Source organism: Callospermophilus lateralis, chromosome 18, assembly GCF_048772815.1.
Source record: "Callospermophilus lateralis isolate mCalLat2 chromosome 18, mCalLat2.hap1, whole genome shotgun sequence".
Lineage (NCBI taxonomy): Eukaryota > Metazoa > Chordata > Mammalia > Rodentia > Sciuridae > Callospermophilus > Callospermophilus lateralis.
Genome location: NC_135322.1, coordinates 63,231,305 through 63,253,232, shown reverse-complemented (window position 1 = coordinate 63,253,232; position 21,928 = coordinate 63,231,305). Strand labels below are relative to the sequence as shown.

The 21,928-nt window shown below is 64.4% G+C and overlaps 1 protein-coding gene across 2 annotated transcripts in view; it reads right to left on the bottom strand.

Annotated features, from left to right (window-relative positions):
- Window positions 1-2,868: 2,868 nt before the first annotated feature.
- The window catches only part of Kiaa0513 (KIAA0513 ortholog), a 51,284-nt gene continuing 32,224 nt past the window's right edge, over window positions 2,869-21,928 (bottom strand). The window contains exons 3-13 of one of the 2 annotated variants that reach the window (XM_077105827.1): window positions 21,264-21,363; window positions 20,499-20,572; window positions 17,558-17,628; window positions 15,095-15,290; window positions 14,406-14,446; window positions 13,795-13,873; window positions 12,049-12,126; window positions 10,514-10,540; window positions 8,106-8,186; window positions 7,748-7,842; window positions 2,869-7,166 (exon numbers count right to left, since the gene is read on the bottom strand). In XM_077105827.1, the coding sequence (XP_076961942.1) occupies window positions 7,117-7,166; window positions 7,748-7,842; window positions 8,106-8,186; window positions 10,514-10,540; window positions 12,049-12,126; window positions 13,795-13,873; window positions 14,406-14,446; window positions 15,095-15,290; window positions 17,558-17,628; window positions 20,499-20,572; window positions 21,264-21,363 (892 nt within the window). In that variant the 3' untranslated portion in view covers window positions 2,869-7,116. The remainder of the gene's footprint in view (window positions 7,167-7,747; window positions 7,843-8,105; window positions 8,187-10,513; window positions 10,541-12,048; window positions 12,127-13,794; window positions 13,874-14,405; window positions 14,447-15,094; window positions 15,291-17,557; window positions 17,629-20,498; window positions 20,573-21,263; window positions 21,364-21,928) is intronic. The other variant, XM_077105828.1, reaches the window with a different exon arrangement.

Sequence of the window (21,928 nt, the reverse complement as noted above, 5' to 3'; positions counted from 1 at the left end):
CTCTTCACGGGCCGTGTGCACAGCCTCCCGTCACGCGGGTCCCGGGCTCGCCGTGCCCTGCCCAGGTCAGACTCCAATGCACAAGTTCAGCTGTGACCCACGATGTGATGTGTAGGGGTGACCTGGGGACCACGACACGTCGTGGAAGTCCACAGGCCTCAGGGGTGACAGGAAGAGGTGGCGGTCTGCAGGAGGCTGCCTGCTGGTCCTTGACCCTCCCCAGGCCAGCCAGGGGCCTGCTCCTCCCCAGGGGCGTGACGGGTGAGGCTGGGGCTCTCGACACGCCCGAGGTGGTGTCTCTGAAAGCCACGCACCACCGAGTCGGCATGTGGACAGGTGTGCCCGGAGCCTGAGCCTGGACACCTCGCCTGTCCCAACCCCACCCTCGGAGCCCTCCCTGCACCTGAAATCCGGGAGGGGCCGAGCGTCCCTCGTGACGCTGTGGGCAGCAGAAGTTTCAAACGGGTTGAATGTCCCACAGGGACGTGGAGCCGGAGGGAAGCGTCCCCAGCCGTGTCCCAGGCTGCATCAGGAGCCTCCCGGCACCGTGAGGGGCCACGGTGTGGAATCAGGGTCATCTGTGCTCCCAGCTGCTCTGTCCCCCAAAGGCCGTGGCGGGGGGCTGCCCGCCCCATGGTGCCTCAGCCGGCCTCGTGGGCAAACGTCGCCCTCTGAGCTGGGCAGCACTGAGTTCCGGCCCCCACGTGGGTGCCACGGTTTGCTCACCGGCAAAGTGGGAGACTCACGTCTTCCTCTGGGATCACTGTGGGGCCAGCGTCCCCACCACAGTGACTTTTACGACCAGAGGTCCCGCTGCTAGACCCCTGCAGGAGCCGCCCAACTCGCCCGGCAGGACGCTCCCTCCCAGGGTAACTGAGGCCCGCCAGCTGTCCGCGGGGCAGGAGGTGTGGACAGTGGGCCGTCCTTGGCATTTACTTTGCACGGGGAGTGGTCACACTGTATTTCCCCCTTGCTCTACGCCGTCTGTGCGAACCCGTGAGCACACACAACTTCCCCACGGACCTTCTTGAACCTCAGCCGTGTCCCGACGGCACTCGTGGTTTCTGGAGGGAGATGGCCGCGCTGGCCCTGTGTGGCCCCGGGGCTGAGCAGCGCCTGGCACGCAGCGGGTGCTCACCAATGTGAGCTGGCTGAGCGGGGCCTCCCTCTTCCCCTCTGCCCCAGCGAGCAGAGAGGCCCATTGTTCCTAGGAGCAGCTTGGATGGTCGCCCAGGGCCGCCTTGTCACTGTCTCCTTGGGTGGTCACTTGGAAAGAAGCAATAAAATTCCGAGATTCTTTCTGGGGCAGGAGGGGAAGGGGGACGAGGCCCCTCGCGGTGAGTCTCTGTCCTTGGCGCCGGTCCTGCCTGCACACTGTTGGTTTTCTCTCCTGGTCGCTGAGGACAGACCCTTCTCCGTCCCCCCCTGTCCCCAAGGCTACTTGTGCAGGTTTCTACCTACAGGAGGAGCAAAGCCCTGTCGTCCCCTCCCATGAAATCAGGGGACTGAGCAGAGTGCTTGTCCCCACTTTGGCAGGGAAGAGGTGCTCCCCGGGGGTCAGCTGCTTGTGGCCCGGGCCAGCGCTGCCTGAAGAGCAGGGCCCGGCGGGTGGGGGGTCCCGGGGACACCGCGCAGGGGGCTGGCAGCGTCCATGGGCCAGGGCTGAAAGGCCGCAGCCTAGCAGAGAAGCAGCTTTGGAGCTCGAGCGTGTTCTCTTTGAGTGTTTAGTTTTGTGAATTTTGAATAATAAATGTGTTCCCATAAAACAAGACGGGGAAGTGGGTCCCTTTCCTTCCTTAGCAGGACACTGGCCGCGGAGCCCCTCGGGGCCCACTTCCGCTCGGAGGCGGGTGGGCGGTGAGCAGCTCAGCTCTGCCCTGGGCCGAGCTCCTCGGGTTCGCACAGGACGGGGCCCGGGGTGACGTTCTCCCTCCCTGTGTGCAGTGGAGACAAGAGGCTCCCCGAAGGTCTGGCTGAGGCGCAGGGTCTGCTGGGGAGGTGGTCAGCCCTGCCCATGCCCTGGCCCTAAGAGGAGCCGCCTTTCCCTGCAGCTGGCCTCTGGCCAGTGCTGCCCCTGCGACGGTGGGATCCCCCTGGCACAGAGAAAGGTCCAGGGCACCCCAGGCCTGCAGCCCCACTGGCCAGGCCTCTCTGCACACTGGCTGAGAGGGGCAGCACCCCCAAGTGGCAGGGAGTGTGCCCAGTCCACTTGGGGGTTCTGCCCTCCAGAGCCACCAAGGGGAGCGGTTCCCACCCCAGCTGCTGGCCTGGGGGTCCCTGCAGCCTGCTGTGCTCCCTGGCCCAGGCTCTCGGGCCCCTGCCAGGCCAGAGCACTGAAGCCGCTACCAGGGGCTGCCCATGGAAGCCAGGCAGCCCAGCTGGGAGGGTGGGCTCGGGTTAGGTGGGTCCCAGGTCATGGAGCCTGCCGCCCCAAAGGTGAGACAGTTGGACGGGATTTGAGGACGGCGGGATTAGGATCCCCTCCTTGGGAGGTCATACCGTGGCCCAGCTGGGTTCCAGCCCAGGAGCAGACCTTCATTCTCTAATACTGACCCCAAGTGGCCACACCGTCCATGGGCAGGGCTGCTCCTCTTCCTGGCCATTGGCTCTCACCCCAGGGCACAGCCTTGGGGAGAAGTCGGTTTCTCTTGCGGAGCCACCCACCTGACCCTCAACTGCCCCCCTCCCTCTCTCTCTGGTGCTAGGGATAGAGGCCAGGGTCCAGGTCACCCTAGGCCAGTGTTCCTCCTCTGAGCTACGCCCCAGGCCTCTGACGTGACTGCGAAGACTGCAAATGCAGCCAAAAGTCCTCGTGGGCAGGCTCACAGACGTGCTCACACCGTTTTTAAAAAGATAATTTATTCCCGTTTCACCTCCGACGGTCCGAGGTGTGACACAGACAGAAGTTTCCTCCTCCCCAGGGAACAGCTGCGATTTCAGCTGCTTTGAGATCTTCAACCTTGAAATTTTCTCAACCTTAAAATATACACTTAGGACGTCACCTGTGGGACACGAGGCCACTTAACACAGAAAACACTGGCATCATGGGGTCGCCACAAAGGAGATGGTTAGAGGCCAGGATGGGCCCAGGACAGACTCAGAAGGGGATGAGGATGACCACCACGAGGGTTCCAGCAGCAGCACCGGGCGCAGTCAGGCTGTGGTCAGCCGGATCCCGACCCTCGCTGTCATAAGGGGACACGTGCTATCAGAGTGGCTTCCTGCTGGTGGAATGTTTGACCAAACCTTCTCAGGTTGTCCACTGACGCTGGAAGGGACAGTCCCCAGCAAGTAGGCTGGACTCTGCCCCTAGGGTGCCCAGAGCGTCACTGTCCCCTGGAGGGGAGGGCAGGGTGCCCACACTGTCAGAGCCCCACCCAGGCCAGCCTAGCTTTCCTGGTGCTGAGACCCTCTGTCTCTTCCTCTGGGGCCCATCGTCTAGGAGTGAGGAGGGCACAGGCGCCACTTGTCTAGATGATGCCAAGGGACACTGAGTAAGCTGAACTGAGGACGGCACCAGGACGGGCCTGGTCACTGGCGGTGGGCAGGCTAGCCTCACGAAGGTCCTGCGACCCATCCTCCCCAGGGACACCAGACACACAGGCCAAGAGGTGTAAGTGGGACAGAGCTCAGAAGGAAGCCTCTCCAGAGCCCGTGCGCACGGTCCTGGTGGGGTGTGCCTGCCGTGCGGACCACCCACAGCGCTCCTCCCTCTGCTCCCTGACCGCCAATGCCCTCCTGTTCAGGCCCGGGAGTGGGTGAGGGGGGGGACAGACAGGCCGGCCGGCTGGTGTGGACACTCGAACACTGCCACCAGTCCGCCAGGCACGTCCGGCCAGTGCGGTTCCCCTAACCCAAAGCTCTTCAAGGAAACGGACCCCGAGGACCTGCCCGTGGTGAGTGGCTTGGAGGACGTGCAGGAGGCAGCTGGGTGGGGTGCGGAGGAGCGAGGGGAGCCAGGAGCCGGAGGGGCCTGCAGAGACCTCCCGAGGCTGGGCCACTGCCACCCGAGGGTCCCTCCCCTCTCCCACAACAAGGGGCTCTCCAGCTTTGAAATGCCCTGCCCCATGCCCACTGCCTGGCAAAGCCCTGGACTCCCTGGTGCCCTACGTGAGCCTTCCAGGTGACAGGTGCAGAGCTGGTGAGACCAGTGGGCCTGCCTGGACCTCTGAGGACTCAAGAGCCACGGTCAGCGTGACCCAGAGGGTCGGCGGGCAGCTCCAGGGCCCTCGAGGCTGGAGTCTTTCACTCTCCCTCACGGTGGGGAGCCCAGACCCCCTCACCAGGAACCCAGGACGGCCGGTGCTCCTGGGCGGCAGGTGTCCACAGGGCAGCCACGGAGCAGGCCTCACAGCTGCAGCCCTCGGCCCCGCGAGACCCTCTGCCCCGCGGGCCCCTCTGCCCCACGAGCCCCTCTGCCCTGCGGGCGGCTGTAGCACCAGCCCCGCCTCCACTCAGGGCAGGGAGGACACTGGACAGACGTGGCTCTGGCTCTGAATGGGCCTTGGGTCTACGCTATGGCCTGGTCCTGGGCCCCGCGTTCTGTGGACAGACGTGAGCATGTACAGATGGAGACTGGCCCTTCTTCTGGTCCTCTCGTGGTCTTGAGCTCTCAGCCGAAGGCCCCCGTCCCGACAGACAGCCGACTGCAAGCTGGACTGAGCACGGCCCTCCTGGACACGGGCACGGCCCTCACGGGCAGGGACGTGCTGGCCCGTCGCCCACTGTTTTGCCTCAGCAGGAGTCACGTGGCCTGGAGGTCAGGCAGGCGGCAGGAAATCTGATGACAGCTCTGGAAGCTCCCAGCTGCCCGCGCACGGCCTGCTGGGGCTGGAAGCTCCTCGTGGGAAGCAGGAGGCGCCCCCTGTGCCCATCTGCAGTGCCTGGTGCCCAGCAGGGTGTCAGAGTCATGCCCAAGTCATTACATGTGGCCAGGCCCTGGGGAGGAGGCTCAGGGGGAGAGGACGCCTCAGGGGGCCGGCTGAGGCCTTCCGGTCACACTGACCGGCCTCCTGGAGACACTGGCCAGGGATACCTGAAAGTGAACTGCTCACCAAAGCCGGCTGCCGGCAGGGGACAGTGGGGAGACCCTCCAGGGACTGTGCTGCTTTCACATGGCATCTGGAGGGCCGCCACGTCCCCAGAGGCCAGCTCTGTTCCAGCTGTGTGGGCCACGCCCAGCAGGTGACGCTCCTCGGAGTCAGACTCGCCCACGCTCTGAGCCGGGTCTGCGAGAACAGGATCAAGGGAGGCCGCAGGTCCATGTCCCTCCTCGAGCGGCCGCTCCAGGGCCCACGGGGGCCGGTCTCAGGGTGCTTCTGAAGCCCGCAAGGTCAGAGGGGCAGGCATTCTCCGCACACAGGTGGGTGTCGTGGACGCCGTGAAGCCCACGCAGTTCAGTAACACTGGTGACAACACGGGAGAGACCTCCACGTCACCCTGTGGGCCTGGCGGGGCCGGCCCCTCAGGGCAGCTTGGCGAGGGCAGGCGACCGAGGGCCATCGGGAGGGCACAGCACAGGAGGCTGGAACTGGAGCCAGGGCACCAAGGAGAGAAGCTTCCCCGGTAGCTGCGGGCAGTGTCCCTTTGCACCCTCACCAACTCGACTCCGTCTTCCATAGTCTGTGGAGAGCGCGGTGGCTGGGACCAGCCTGCACCGTCCAGCCCCTGGCAGGCAGTGTGGCCGCAGCCCGCCCTGTCTGGTGGCATCGCTGGGTAGACGGGTCTGCATGCATCCAGGCCCCCCACCTCCTGCAGGCAGCCTTCGCCAGAGAGCACGTGGGGCCCCATGCCATCGTCACCCGACAGCAGGACATGTGCCACGTCAGCTCAAGCCTCAGGGTCTGCTCGGGACGCTGCAGAAGGTGCTCCTGCAGGGAGGCTCCTGGGCACTGAGGGGTGACCATCAGGGTGACCATCAGGCTGGGTCGGTGGTGCTTGTGGGGGAGCCCACGGCTCAGTCTGTGCACTGAGGGGGATGAGGGAAGAGGGGCCCCAGGAGGAGCCCGCGGCTGGCGTCAAGGTCAGCGGCCAGAACAGCAGCGGCCAGAGGCAGAGGGGACCCAGCTGCTGTCCACACGGGGAACAGCAGGCCTGGGCCAGCACGCCGGGCGCTGGGGATCGCACTCCGTCCCCACAAGTGACCTGGCACATGCAGAGGAAGCCCAGGTCCTGGCTGTGACTGAAGGGCATCGAAGGGCAGGAGGGAGAGCAGGAGCGAGAGCCACGCGGAGGCCCGGGCTGGGCTGCAGAGGTCCCCGCGGCTCCCGGAGGAGGCTGGGGGGTGGAGGCCTGCGCTCGGAGCTCGGACCTGAGAGTCCACGCTGCCCACCGCCCACAGCCTCGCTGGAGCTGCTTCAATGACACGAGTCTTCAATGTCCCTGCCTTCAATGACCCAAGCGCGGGGTTGTCCCTCTGGGAAGGACACCACTGCCCAGCTGCTGTGAGGCTCCTCTTGCCCACGCTCCTCTCACTCCTCTCACGGGACAGACCACGGCGTGGCTCCCGGGCACTGGGGACGTCCTCAGTTCTAGAAGGAAGCTCAGTGGCCCTGCGTTTGGGAGGCTGAGACCCCTGGGTGACCTGGGATGGCAGGAGTGTCCCCTACCCGAGTGTCTCTTTCTCCTTCTCTCAAATAGGGCGTGTCTGTCCCCTTGGTTCCTGTGACTCCTGTTCCCGTCATAGAGGGGAGCGAGCAGAGTCCACTGCACAGGGAGGCCGGCCACCCTGCCCTGGTGGCCTCCAGGACTGGCCCACAGCCACGCTGCCCACCCTTCACTCGCAGCCCTGCAGGTGCCCACACACTCGTCCACCTCCGAGCCCAGCCTGCCCCTCTGGCCCTCAGCAGGGTGCTGAGGCGGCTCCTTCGCCCTCTCCACTCACAGCCTAGCCCTGAGGGTGCAGAGGTCCCTCGTTGTAGCCATGTGACCAAGGGACACTCTGGCACATGGATGGGGCAGACGCAGGCAGCAGGGAGAGGAGGACGGCAGCCGGGTTCTTCTAACCGCTAGTTCCAGGGCTGCGCGGCGCAGCCCCGGGTGCCGCTGGTGTCATGCAGGGTCAGAGGTGGGGACAGCCAGTGGCTGCCCTGGACAGTAGCACAGGCCCTCCGTCTCCTATTCAGTGGCCATCTGCTCGATGTGGTCACTGAGCAGCTTGTATTGCTCTGGAAGAGAAGACGGTGTCACCATGAAGAGAGGGGGTGGCCTGGACAGGTGCCCCAAAGCTCCCCCCAGGCCGGGCCCGGGCACCCTCCAGGCCACTGTGGGCCCTCTGCCACCCTCCAGTAGGGCCGTGCCACAGGGTGCTTGGCGGACAGCTCGGCACCAGCACGCGGCGGGCACGAGTTTCAAGTGGGCCTAGGAATGGGGTGGCCCTCTTATGGGGGACAGCCTCAGAGGCCTGCGATGGCCAGCCTGTGTCCTGGGGACCCCAAGAGACAGAGTGCCCCTGCCCCTGCTGGAACAGGGCTGTGACAACCCTGCACGGCTCTGAGGGGCGGGATTCAAGAACCACAGGGGGCCATGAGGTGGCACCGTGGCTGGGTTTGATCAGGCTCAGAGCGCCAAGCGCAGGCTCACCCCCGACCCTCGCTGTGCGGGGGAGCAGGAGGCCCCTGCCCACCCTGCCGCTCCGTCTCCAGACACGGGGACTTCCTGTCTGGGGGCCTGGGAGAGAAGAGGGGCCACCCGAACCTGCCCGGGTTCCCTGCCCCCAGGTGCCGGGCGGCGGCCGGGCCGGGCTCACCCTCGTCCAGGTGGCCGATCACTGCCTGCTTCTTCAGAAACTCGCGGCACAGCGTCTTGCTCAGCCCGAAGGCCAGCATGTTGTGAGTGAAGGTGCTAAAAGGGAACACAGCCGTCACCTGCCGCTCCTGCTGCAGGAGGGACCTGAGACGCCCCCTGGGCCGGAGGTCCCGCGTGGGCCCCGCCTGGGTGGCCAGCCAGAGGCAGAGCACGGGTTACCGCGGGAGCCACCAGCACTGGGAGCTGCCTGTGCGGTGCCCGGAGGGGACTTGAGAGCGGGAGGGAGGCCAGCGGGGCTCAGTCCTCCACCCTGAGTGCGGAGGCCCTGGCTGCCGGGCAGAGCTGCCCGCTGCTCTTACCCCAGCTGCCCGAAGGTGATGTTCTCGTGGAACCGCAGGCTGTCGTCCCGCTCTTCCTGCGTCATGTGGCACCACCTCTCCCTGCGGGGACAGGAGGGCTTCACACAGCCATCTGCCACCCCCTGTCCGCCCGGCGGGGCTGGTGGCCCAGGCTCTGCCTTCCTGGCTGGAGGCCTGTCCTTGAGGAGGGGCTTCTAGGAGAAGCCCACCCTGTGACAAGGTGCCGAGGGCCCACCCAGCCCCCTGATGTCACTCCGCCTACAACCAAGAGGCTCTGTGGCCTCGGAGACGCAGGAGGAACGCGGCCTCCCGGAGTCCTCCCAGGTGGCAAGGCTGCCTCCAGGTGGAGACCCAAGAGGAGAGGCAGCTCTGGCCTCCCGGCAGCTGCAGGCCACCAGGAAGGACCCCACACCAGGGAGGGAATTTGTCCTGCTCACAGCGCAGGGCGGAGTGTGGGCATCGCCTGCCCCGTCCCTGAGGGCAGGCCCAGAGGGTCCTGGTTAAGGCCCAGCTGCACCCTGCAGCGCAGGTCAGGTCATGTCACCGCTCCTCCCTTCCAGCCTCTGCCTAATGGGACTGGGGCCACCCCTCCCTGCCCGGTCCCCTGGTCAGACCCCGCACCCGGGCACCAGGCGGTCGGAGAAGCAGGTAGAGGAGCCGCTGCAGACGGGCAAGTTCATTTTAGCCCGTTTCCCCCTAAAAGGGGACTGGACACTGAGAGGAAGAGCAAAGGAAGGAGCAGAAACTGCCCGGAGAACGGTCAGGACAACAAGGGCCAGGGATGGACGGACAGAAGGACACAGCTCCGCTCCTCTCCACCCCTGGGCCCGAGGCTTCAGGGCTGCAGCACTTCTCCAGCCTCTGAGGGCAGGGCCCAGAGACCCCCAGGGCGCACTGAGTCCCACCTTATACTCCTCCCGACTGAGTTCCCCCTAATAGTCCCCCTGAGGGCTGGCAGCCACACAAATCCTGCCCCACCACTGGCCATCAGGTACAGTCGTGCAGGGAGGGCACTGCACATCCCGGCCACAGGGGAATGGCTCCCCTGAGTGTTCAGCACAGCAGCCCAGATGCTCCTGCTCTGGACCCACGAGGAGGTGGTTCTCCCTCCTGCTGTGAGACTAGAACCCGGAGTGGACCTGGCCCCGCAGGTGGGGTGGAAGGTGACTAGCAGTTGGGGGCTCAGCTGCTTCCTGAGAGCTGGTCCCAGTCCCCACGGGAGGCCAGCCCTGCGCCCTGCACTCCGGCCTGTGGGCTCTGGATGGACTCACTCTTGCCCTCAGAAAGCCCCTCTGAAAAGGGGGTCAGCGTAACAGGAATGACAGTGGAGGTCACTGAAGGAGAGGTCATGTTGCTGGCCTGGGCAGCCTGGGGCCTGGGGGGCGCAGGGTGGGTCAGAGGGGCGGAACCCACCAGGGCTGTGCACGTCGAATCTGTGGGGAGGCCCCAGGCCCCGGAGGCCTAGGAGGCCGGCTGTGCCTCAGCAGGGCTGGGCAGCGGCACCGGCTCTCAGGGAGGCCAGGCTGGGCCCAGCCTTCCTGGGCTGTGACGCCAGGAAGCCTGTCAAGTGGGAGGCCGTCACCCCGAGGGACCACAGGACAGGGGCACCACCCCCGTTACCCGCGGGCAGCATCAGGGTCAGGCCCCCCATGCTCCCTCTGTCCCCAGGAGGCAGCCACGGAGGCAGCCACGGAGGCCTCTGTGGTGCCTAAGCGCCCGTCTCAAGGACACACCGAGGCTGCGCGGCAGCAGGACTTCTCAGCCACCAGCAAACTCACGAGCCCGCAAAACGGACACTGAATCAGCAGCTGGTCTCTGCCATGGAGAAGACCTCACAGGGCTCCCGACTCGAGCCACTCAGGCTCCGGCCACGGGAGCTCTTGGGGACAGCCCCACCTGGCTTTTTTCCAAGGGACCCCCCACCCACACAGCTTCCCCGTCACCCGGGGCTGGAAAAATAGCTGCCGAGTGTCCCAGGGCCATGGCCCCGGCACCCTCGCCCCTGAGGGAGGCCCAGCTGTGGTCTCACCGTTGGCCTGGGCGGGCCAGGTGGACAGCACAGGTGGACAGCGAGACCCCTCCAAGCCGGGCGGGCTCTCTGCGGTCACGGTTCTTTCCTCCCTGAGCCACGCTGTGCCCTGCAGGCCCCACCGTCTCCACAGTCAGGGTCAGGGCCCCCCATGGTCCCTCTGTCCCCAGGAGGCAGCCACGGACTGCAGGGGCCGGCCGAGGCGGCGCCCTCCTCCCCTCCAGCGTCAGCTGTCCCTGCACAGGGCTCAGGGCCCACTGGCTGGTCTCCACACAGACACCTCAGGCCCGCCGCTCCTCGCCCTGGCTCGCCTCCCCAGGGGCCCTCCCGCCCTGCAGCGGCCTCCGCGGCCCCCGGTCTGTAAGGCGGACACACACACCTCTTCTCCTGCTGTCCAGCATCCCCTCTGGAGTGGCAGCGGAAACAGGTAAACAAAGGAACAAAGGAACATGTCACAGTCGTGCAAGATGTGTGGACGAGGACAGGTGGGCTCGCGGGTGGGCAGCGGGCAGGAGGACAGGACGCCGGGACAGGCCACTTCCTGGCAGAGAGCTAAGCTAGAGGCGAGGCCCATCCCTGGGCGCGTCGGCCTTTCCTTCAGCTCCTCAGCAGAGCAGAGGCCCCCCGGTGCCCGCGGGCAGCGTCAGGGTCAGGCCCCCCAGGCTCCCTCTGCCCCCAGGAGGCGGCCACGGACCGCGAGGGCCGAGGCGGCACCCTGCTCCCCCCCAGGGTCAGCTGTCCCTGCTCAGAGGGCTCAGTGCCCACTGATTGGTCTCCACACAGACACCTCTGGCTCCCGCAGTGACAGGAGGGGACAGCTTCATTAATGAGGGGTCAGAGCTCCCAGGGACCCAGAGTCTGAAGCCATGGGACTGGGGGGCCATTCAGGGCACCAGACCTGGCCTGTCCTCCCTGGACCGCTGCCCCTCCGTGTGGGGGCTGCACAGTGGGCGGCAGCCTTCTCTTGCTCTAGCCAGGGTAGCAGGGGCTCTGTCCCTGGGAGTCAGTGTCCAGCCAGGGGGAGCAGGGACTCTGTCCCTGGGAGTCAGTGTCCAGCCAGGGGGAGCAGGGGCTCTGTCCCTGGGGAGTCAGTGTCCAGCCAGGGGGAGCAGGGGCTCTGTCCCTGGGAGTCAGTGTCCAGCCAGGGGGAGCAGGGACTCTGTGCCTGGGGACTCAGTGTCCAGCCAGGGGGAGCAGGGGCTCTGTGCCTGGGGACTCAGTGTCCAGCCAGGGGGAGCAGGGGCTCTGTCCCTGGGAGTCAGTGTCCAGCCAGGGGGAGCAGGGACTCTGTGCCTGGGGACTCAGTGTCCAGCCAGGGGGAGCAGGGGCTCTGTGCCTGGGGACTCAGTGTCCAGCCAGGGGGAGCAGGGGCTCTGTCCCTGGGGACTCAGTGTCCAGCCAGGGGGAGCAGGGACTCTGTCCCTGGGGACTCAGTGTCCAGCCAGGGGGAGCAGGGGCTCTGTCCCTGGGGGTGAGTCAGCGCCGACCTCCACCCTGCGCGTCCTCGTGTTTCTCGGGCCTCTGAGGGGCAGGTCACCCTCAGCACAGGGTGAGCTGGCAGCAGAAGGAGCGCTTCCAGAGTCAGGGTGGTGGCCGCCCTCCACCCGGGACCCTGTCACCGCGGCTTGTCCCCAGGGTCCGGACCCGCAGAGCGAGCAGCAGGGTGGGTGGGGGTCCCGGAGGCCTCATTCCGAGGGCGTGTGCATTTCGGGGAGGTTCAGGCCAGTCATGCCAGGGTCCCAGGACAGAAGCACTCATGCAGGCTGAGCACGGGCCTCGGCAGTGGGCGGGCTACAGGCCGGGCAGGGAGGACAGCAGCCAGCAGCCCGGCCACTCCCGCTCTCCTCTTCAGAAACCGTGACGAGAGCTGCCCCGTCCTCTTTCCCAGGAGAGTGGACCACACTTGGCTCCTACCTGGTGGTGGGAGAGCGCTTTCTCCTCTCACAGTGGACGGCGTCAAAAAAGGCTGCGTTCCAGAACCTCAGCGTGTGCCTGTGGGGAGACACAGTTGGCACCGACAGTCCCACCCAGCGTCTTGCCACCTGGTGGGGAAGCTGGGCGCCCGGTATCTGGGCAGCTCTGGGAGGGAGGCAGAGCTGAGGAGGGGGTGCTGGGGGTCCCCGGGGCTCCTGGCGCTGCCTCTTCCTGAGAGAGGAGGCCGGAATGGGCCGGGGGGCCCGCGGAGCTGCTGTGGGCGTGAAGTCAGGTGGCCTGGGGACCTGGGGTGCGTGTCCTCTCTGCCTCCTGGTGAGGCTCCAAGGGGACACGGGGTCCAGCTCTTCCACAGAACAAGGTCTCACGACATAAAAGGGAATCAGCAGGGACGCGCCTTGCACAAGGCAGGGACGGGGACGGGACGTCTTCCCGAGAAGCTCGGGGCGGCACAGGCGGCACAGGGCGGCACAGGCGGCACCTGGCCACAGGAGGCCCCGCCTCTTTCTGTGGATGAAGGTCACCTGGCTACTCACTGACAGAGCTACGGGGCCTGGCTGTGGTGGCGGTGGAGAGCACACAGCCCAGGAAATCTAAAGATCTGCCATCTGGTCCCTCAGGACGCATCTGCCCCGTCCAGACAACACAGCAGCAAGGCCCAGGCCCGGCGGAGCCCCGTCCCTTGAGGTGCCACCTGGCCAGGTCCAGCCTCTCCCCTGCTCTGCTGCCTGGAGGGGCTCAGGTCCAGCCCGATGGGGGTGTCCCCCGAAGGCCCTGCCCAGGCCTCTGCCCTGGGCTCCGCAGCACGTCCTGGCCACCCCCTCTCAGGGCCCTCGTCTAGTGTGGGAAGTTCTACTGCGGCCCAACAGTGACCTTTGAGGGAGGGCCCATGTCCGACACCTCCAGGTTCTGGACCTCACTAGCCAGAGGATGAGACTTGCCTCTGGGCACTTCAGAGGGCTCAGGGCCGTGCCAGTGACGACCCGGGAGGACCTCATCCCCTGACCACCGGGGCGTGGCCCTGGAACAGAATACCTGGGCAGGGAGGTCTCAGCTCAGTCCCAGCAGCTGGAGTCCCAGCAGCACTGTGGTCACTCTCGTGAGCGTGAGAGAGGACAGGGAGGGAAACGTGCCCGCAGCTGGGGCCGAGCGGCCACCCTGGTCCCGGGAGAGCCACGCAAGCCTTCCACAGGCGACGCCTGGACCTGGCGGCCTTCACTGGGCCCAGCTCTTCAGGGTTTCCACCTCGACACTGCCCACCGCAGACCTCAGCCCACCCTGGTGGGGACACGGGGAAGCCACGCCAGGCCGACTGGACTCCCACTCCCACAGCCGGCTCAGCACGTGCGAGTGTGGAGTGGGACTCGCCCTCTACAGCGGACAGAGCATGGCCTGGCCGGCGCAGCCTGGCCCCGGCCACACTGAACAAAATACGGTGACACGAAACGTCCACCACAGCCCCCGTCACATGCTCAGCCGTCGCGGCTCCTGCCTCCCCAACATTCCACCAGCCCATGAAGGAACCCCGGCCCGCAGCACTCTGCACCCCCTTAGTGGGGAGGGGAGGGGCAGGGCCCAGAGGAGGGGACACTGCGGGGAGGCGGTCTGCGGCCTAGTGCGGCCCTCCCTCGCTCGGCGTCTGGCGTGTGTGAGCCCTCACTCCTCCTCTCCTGAGCCGCAGTCCAGCACACAGAGGCCATTAGAGGGGCCTCCAGCCAGGCGCCTTACCAGATGGGCTGCTGCTTCAGGTGTGTGTACAGGTAGATCTTCTCCCCCTTCTGCTCGTCCTCGGGGCTGAACACGGTCACTGCAGGAGGACCAGAGAGGCTGAGGGCAGCGCCTTGGGCAGGTGTCAGCAGCCACCACAGCCCCTCCCCCAAAAGGCCATACAGACCCACAGGGGCCACCCCTCCCAGGAGTGCACTAGAGTCCCTGGAGTTAGGGACTTTGGTTTCTGCCTAGTCCTTAGAGAAGTGGCCCTTCCTCAGAAATTCATAAGAAAATAGACCAGACAGGGACCCTAAGGCCGGCTCCTGGGGGGCCCAGTTAAGCCCCTGGGATTTACTGCTGCTGCTTCCTGCTGCCCCTCAAGGGTGGGTGGGTTCAGACCCCTGCAGGGGTCTGGGTTACAAGGTCTGTCCAGGCCCGGACCCTTCAGTCCTGTCCCAGGACCCCGCCCCAAGCCTCACCCCAGTGTCCCCTCCTCTGGGCCCTGCCCCTCCCCTCTCCACCAAGGCCCCTCCTCCCTCAGGCCCCGCCTCCCACCAGGCCCCGCCTCCCACCGGGCCCCGCCCCTCCAGGCCCCGCCTCCCCAGCAGCTTTTCAGGGTCGCTACTCACCAGTCTTGGGCTGCTTGTCCTTGGGCTTGTTCTCATCTTCCCTGAGGAAGAAAGATCACAGTAATGACAAACGCGGCCCACGTCAAACCACTCCCATTGGTGAGACAGGCTGTGGGCATTCAGCGGTTTGCTGAAAAGACGCTCCTGGAATCAAGGTCCCGTCGTCAGCTGGGCCCTGGGAATGTGGAGCTGAGGCGGCTCCGGGCTGTGGTCTCTGCACCTGAACTGTGTGGCCCGGCGGGATGAGACCATGCCACTGGCTGCACCTAGCCGGGGGCGGTCGGGGCCTCTGTGGTTATGGTGGGGACGTGCCCTTCCTGTGTGTGTCTCAGCCTGGGCACCTGCAACCACCCCACCAGTCCTCAAGGGCCCCAAGTTTCTGTCCAGTCCCATGGCTGCCCTGTGTTCCATGAACCCCACTCACTGCCCAGGAGGAGCAAGGAGGGACAGGTGTGTGATGTCCCTGCGGCCAACCCTCAGCTGCCCATGCTCCTCCTGGCCCAGAAGTACACTGCTAGGACATCCCTGCGTGTCACAGCCTTTGACACCAGGGGGAGCTCTGCAGAGTGGACAGTCACACTGGGCAGCGCTGCGCTCCTCAGGAGCAGTTCAGGACCCGAGATGGCGAAAGCTGGACAGGGGCCCTGCCTCTGTCTCCCAGGCACCAGGCCTCGACGCAGGACACTCACTCATTCTTCCTGACCAGGGGTCCCTTCAGCTTGGTCTCTAGCCCCCCAAAGAAGCCCTTCATGTTCTCCGTGTTCTTCAGCAGCCGCTCGGCAATGTCCTTCTTCTCTGCCAGCCAGCTGTTGGCGGACTTCAGGTAGGAGTCGATGCTGCCCGCGGGCTTCTCCCTGGGCTCGGAGGGGAGCTGGTGCGGCTTGCCTAGAGAGAGGAGGGGGAAGTGAGAAGCAGGTGGGCACAGCCCAAATGGCTGAGGGCCAGAAAGGAGCCCCTGGGCACACAGGGGCAGCCTGGGTGGTGGGGAGCACACCCTCAGTCTCCCTGACAGGGGGCTACACAAGGAAGGGGCTGCTCTTCCCTCTGAGGACGGTCCCTATGCAACTACCAGGAAGTCGGCCAAGAACCAGGAGAGAGGAAGGAGACAGCAGGAACCATCCCCGTAGAAACAGAAAGCTGCGCAGGGTGCAATAACCCCAGAGGCTCAGGAGGCTGAGGCAGGAGGATCACAAGTTCAAGACCAGCCTCAGCAACTTAGTGAGGTCCTAAGCAACTTAGCCAGACCCTGTCTCAAAATAAAAATAATAAAGGCTGCGGTGTAGCTCAGCATAAAGTGCCCCTGGGTTCAAGCCCTGGTGGTAGAAGAAGGAGGAATTGGGGGGGACAGGAGGAGGAAGAGGAACAAGAGAGGAGGAAGAGCAGGAGGAGGGGGAACAGGAGGAGAAGCAGGAGCAGGAGGAGAAGGGGGAGCAGGAGGAGGAGGGGGAGGAGGGGGACTAATAGTAGGAGGAGGAGCAGGAGGGAAGAGGGAACAGGAGGAGGAGGAGCAGCAGGAGGAAGGGGAGGAGGAGCAGGAGGAGGAGGAGGAGGAGCAGGAGGAGAAACAGGAGAAGGAGGAGGAGGAGCAGGAGGAGGAGCAGGAGGAGGAGCAGGAAGAAGGGGAGGAGGAGCAGGAGGGGAAGCAGGAGGGGAAGCAGGAGGAAGGGGAGGAGGGGACAGGAGTAGGAGGAAGGGGAGGAGGAGCAGGAGAAGGAGGAGGAGGAGCAGGAGGAGGAGGAGGAGGAGCAGGAGGAGGAGGAATAGGAAGAGGAGCAGGAGGAAGGGGAGGAGGAGCAGAAGGGGAAGCAGGAAGAAGGGGAGGAGGAGCAGGAGGAGGAGCAGGAGAAGAAGGAGGAGGAGCAGGAAGAGGAGCAGGAGGAGGAGCAGGAGAAGCAGGAGGAGGAGAAGCAGGAGGAAGAGGAGGAGGGGGACAGGAGCAGGAGGAGGAGGAGGAGCAGCAGGAAAAGGAGGAGGAGGAGGAGGAGGAGCAGGAGGAGGGGGAGGAGGAGGAGGAGGAGGAGCAGGAGGAGGGGGAGGAGGAGGAGGAGGAGCAGGAAGAGGGGGAGGAGGAGGAGGAGGAGGGGGAGGAGGGGGAGGAGGAGGAGGAGCAGGAGGAGGGGGAGGAGGAGGAGACCGGAAGGAGGGAGAGACTCACACAGGGAGCTCGGGTGCATGGCAGGAATCCTGACTGTGGCAGTGGGCAGAGAGGAAAAAGAGGTCCTCCCTGGGCCCTGAGGACAGTGGAGGGTCAGGGCAGTCTCCAGGGCACCTGGCCAGGCCTGTGACGGTGAACACGGGATGGAAGAGAAGGCCGGAGCAGTGTGCACCAAGGCCACGCACAACACCCTGCTTAGGGCAGCGACAGACTGCAGGCCTGGCACCGTCCGGGCCAAAGTGACCCTCAGACCGAGGCACCCTCCCAGGTCAGGGCTGGGTCCTCCACTAGTTGAAGGAGCTCCGAGCACAGACGTGGGCCAGGCAGCAGCTCAGCCAGGCTTTGAGATGGAGGACCTTCCACCTGAGCCAAAGGCCTGGCGTCTGGGGCCTGCCCGGTGGTGTCCTGTCGACTGACCAGGGGGCATGAACAGAGTGGTCTGTGGGGGCAGGAGGACCAGGAGCCTGCCCAAGGGAAGGCGCTGTGCTGCAGGAGCGGGCTCTCGGTGAGGAGGGAGGGAGGCCGTGCTCAGCCTGCCCCACCCTCCTCAGCGGGTCCCAGCACCACATCACAGGGCAGAGCAGCCTCTCTGCCACAGCCCATGCAGCTCAGCAGGGCCCCCAGCTCCAGCATGCAGAAACTTGCAATGCAATGAGCCAGAAGAGCCCTCACAGCTCAGCACCCCCAACTCCTCCAGGTCCGGGCCCGGCTGCTCCCCTCCCGACAGCCCATGCTGCGTCACAATTTGCTGAAACATAAAGCTGAGACCCTCAGGCCCAGTGTTCCTGCTCCACCGTGGGATTCCTGCCCTAGTGAGCTCGGCTCCTGGCCGCGCTCCGGGGACAGCCAGCCCGACCTCAGTGCGGCCACCCCCCTCTCAGGAGCCTCCCTGCCCGCTCCTGGAGGCCCAGGCTTTTCTTTCCGAGCGGCCGCATTGGCAGTTGACGGGTCTCAGCTTTCCAGGTTGGCGCTCTGCCTAGGCCCAGCCCCGTCTCACCCAGGTGGTAGTACGTGAAGCACATGGTCATGAGGTTCTTGGCAGGTCCGAAGTCATCCATCTGATGACACCTGAAATGAGAGGCAGGGTCGGCGGCGAGAGGAGCGCTCCCCCTGGCCTCACTGCAAGTTCACTAACCAGACACTCCCCAACGTGCAAATTAGCACCTCACTCCCAAGGCACTGCCACCAGACAAGTGACAAAAATGACCCCTCGGGTCCAATCAGGAGTTTCCTACAGGCACGCAGCCTGAGCCCGGGTCTGACCCTGGACCGGGAGGCCTTTCTGGACCTCAGCCTGGCCTGCGTCACTTTAAAGAGGAAAGTCAGGGTCCACTCAGCTCAGCACACAGGAGCAGAAAAGGGACCAAGGGCAGCCTCCAGCTTCAGTCCAAACCAGCCTCCGCGGCTCAGGAGTCAGCAGAGTCACAGGAGGTCCCCACATCTGAGGCTCAGATGCCAGGAGCACTGGATCCCTGGAGGGCACTTGAGAGCGGGCTGCTGGCCCCCCAGGCCTGACTCCGGGGGCCTGGCTGGGGCCCGAGACAGTGTTCCTTGCTGATGCCCCTGGCCGGGGACACATGGGGTGTGTGGATAGCTACTCCTCCTGTCCCTTGTTTTAAAGCAAAATTAATCTTTATGGAAAAGAAACTTGAACAGGAACAATGTTCCGCAAATGCAGAGGGTCGTTCCTACTGCACATGGAGACTGGACCCGCACGTCCACCTGAACTGCGCAGAGCCATTCCATCCAGCAATCGGGAGAAGGGGTGCGGAGCGAGCCTGTCCTCGGCCCTCCTCATGCTCATTCTCAGCCCAGTGGGACATTTCAAGTCTGCACCCGTGTTCTGACTTAAGGCCACCGATGCTGACGGGGAAGATGGGTGCCAGCTGGCCGCAGCAGCGACTCTGTCACGGCTGCGGAGGCTTAATGTTGCTGCCACCATGCTGGGGACAAGGGGACAAGGAGCAACGTAAACAGCCATCCGCAGGGTGCCGGCTGCGGCCACACACACTCCTGCACAGACTGCCGCACGGATGCCAGTGCCGCTGTGGACACAGCTGTGTGTGACAGCAACGCCTCAGTGGAAGGGCATCCACCCACTGAGCCTGCTCCCCACGTTCCCAGGGGGGAAGCCAAGACAGCAGCCACCAGGGGGCGGCCTTGCCCCTGGCCTCTCAATCCCTTCTGTTCCCTGCCAGGCCTTTCCTTCCTGTTCACTTGGGGTTTTTGGTTGGTTGGTTTGTTTGTTGGGGTTCTGGGGACTGAATCCAGAGGTACTCCGCGAGCCCCATCCCCAGCCCTTTTTACTTTTTATTCTAGGACATGGTCTTGCTAAGTGGCCGAGGCTGCCCTCACATTTGTGACCCTCCTGCCTCAGCCTGTGCAGTACCTGGGATTTCAGGCCTGTACCACTGCGCCCAGCCCTCTGTGGTCTTTAACTTTGGACAATTATTACCTTTAAACAAAGCTCAGGGCTGGGATATGGCTCAGTTGGTACAGGGCTTGCTTCACATGCACAAGGCCCTGGGTTCAGTCCCCAGCACCAGAAAGAAAAGCAAAAGCCCAAGCCGGGTGTGGTGGTGCAGGTGCAGGTGCAGGCCTGCGACTCCAGGCACTTGGGAGGCTGAGGCAGGAGGACCACAGGTTTGAGGCCAGCCTCAGCAATTTACTTAGATCCTGTCTCAAAATAAAAAATAAAAAGAGCTGGGGATGAGGATGTAGCTTAGTGGGGAAGCAGCCCTGGGTTCCATTCCCACTTTGGAAAAAAAAGAGAGGATGAAAGCAGGTCAACAGAAGCCACCTGGAGGGTAGGACTGAGGGTCATTTCTGTTCTTTAAAAAAAAAATATTTGAACAAATTAATCAATTTAAAGAACAATTAATAAAACTATAAAAGACGGTGAGCAGAGGATAGAGTCGGTGTCGAAGATGCTCATAAACTAAAACTAAACAGACCACGAAGGCCACATAGACCAGTGGAGTCTGCCAGCCCAGGGTCCTCCCTGACGCCACCTGCACCCGCCTTGTGCTCGCGAGCACCCTCGGAGACCCTGGAGACCCCGCGGCGCCTGTTCCCCACGCTGCTGGCCTGTGCTGCTGCGGTGCATTTCCCTGACGCCCTCCACCAGGCTCCTCATCCCTCCCCTCCCAGCCCAGCCCCATGGGCGCCTGGAGAGGCTGGGCAGGTGCAGCAGGAGAGAGCCCAGGAGAGGGGCGGAGGAAGGCCCGAGTAGCGCCCTCTGCGGAGAGGGGAGCAGGAGCAAAGGAGGGCAGCCCTTGGGGCCCAGAAGGGCAAATGGGCTTGGTGATGTGGGGGGGGGGGCGGAGGGAGAAGCCAGGACCTGGGGGGCACACGGGCCCCAGCCTGAAGGCATCCTGGAGGTGATGGGCAGGTGCTGACAGGCCCCGAAGGTTCCCCTCGCCCTTGCCCTCCAAGCCCCTCCTCTCCAGCTGCCCAGGAGGTCGGGGTCAGTGGAGCCAGCAGAGAAGCGTCCCTCCCTCTTGAACTCCGCTTGCTCTGATTCAAGGCCAAAAGCACAAAGTGGGTCTGGCCATCTTGCCATGGCGTGGGAAGGAGCCCGTGTGGCACGTGGTGTGGCAGCCCTGCATCGGCACCCCGTCATGTCCCCGGCCTTCTGCGGATGCAGCTCCAGCCGCGCCTCTTGGGCTCACAGGCAGCAGGAGGCCCCTCACCATCCAGCAGGGCGCCTGGCCCGTGAGGTGACTATTGGAAATGCTTCACCATGGGACGTGGGGACCTCCAGGGCACGGGGGAGGGGAGGGCACAGGGAGGGTAGCCCTCTAGTTGCTGCGGCCAGCTCTGCTCCCGGGAGACCTGGCCGTGACTCCTGGCTGACACGGGGAACTGCAGAGAGCTGCCAGCTGGTGCCCAGCACGGCCATGAGTCACGCTGGCCCCTCACAGGGGGTGGCCACTTACTCGAACAGCACCACCGCGAAGGACTGCACCAGCCGGTAGAAGGTCGGCTCCGACACGCACTTGGAGTTGCAGCGCTGTGCGGAGAGGGGCAGGCAGTCAGGGGCTGGCCACCCGGGGGGGCCTGCCACACTGTCCAATCGCAGCCGCTCTCCCCGCTGCCAGGACCCTGCAGGGTGCGGCCCACAGAGCCTGCCCACAGGGTGCAGAGGGACCGCTGCCTCTGCCCAGGGACTGAAAACAACTCCCACGGTCACACCCAGGTGGGAAACCCCGAGGGACAAGCCCCAGATGGCAGCACTGCTGGGTCTGGATTTGAGGGTAATTAGGTTCTTTTGCATTTCCTGATTTTTTTAAATGAAGAATGCCTTATTTGTGACAAAAATACTAAGAAGAAATGAAAAATCAACCTATTGGAGACTTGATAAATTTGGTTCTTTTCTGAGCTTTGTTAATGCCCTTATCTTTACCTGGCTTCATCGTCTTGGATAGATTCTCTGAGCACTGTGGGTTATTCAATAAAAGATACTCATGACCAGAGCCCTCGTACTTGGCTTTACAAGAACGTTCTCAACCTCGCGGGCGTGAGTTTCTCCCTCTCCCCCAGGGCGGGCGTCACACGCGCCCTGGCCATTCCCACTGCCCCACATGGCCCTTCTCATGACATCCCGGTCCGTGTTCCGTGAGGCGATTCCCTCCCCTTTTCCCCAGAGTGCAGCCCAGTGCGCCCTGCCCTTCCCTGGGCGGGTCCCCGAGTCCCCAGCTCACCTGGGCGCTCACGTATCGAGCAAACCACTCGCGGCCTTTCCCATCCTGGCTGCTGCAGTACTCCCCAAACTTGGCCTTCTCCTCCTGATCCAAGTCCTCCCTGAAGAGAAGGCAGAGTGAAGCTACGTCAGTGCTCTGGGGCGAATTCACAGGAGGGAAGAGCCGGAGCCGTGGGCCGGCCTCCCACCTGGGGCCTCCCCTCCTGCACCCCTGGGGAGGCCTGGCTGAGAATCCACCTGGCCTGCGGGCCGAGATTCAGAGTCCACCAGGTCTCCCGGTTCCACAGCGCCTTCTGTCCCCTGCCCTCCGGCTCAACCCCAGTGAGGTCTGAGCCCCCACAAGGACAGGACCCTGAGAGCTCTTGGTTCTTTTGGGGAGCAGCCAATACTCTTCCTCAGATCTAAAGACTCAAAAGTGAAGACGAGGGCAGGAGGTGGATGGGTTATGTGACGTGCATTTATTTAGGGGTTTGTGGAAAATATCTTGGTCTCCTTGACCCCAAATCACCAGATGAAACAGGACTTCACCAGCTATCTGCAGTGACCTGGGGAATGCTCGTGAAGACGCACGCGACCGGCTGTGGGACGGGGCTCACGTGCTGACGAGCTGCTGCAGATACAGACTGGCCTCCCTGGCAAGGGGACCTCGGGGTTCGCTCCCTTTTC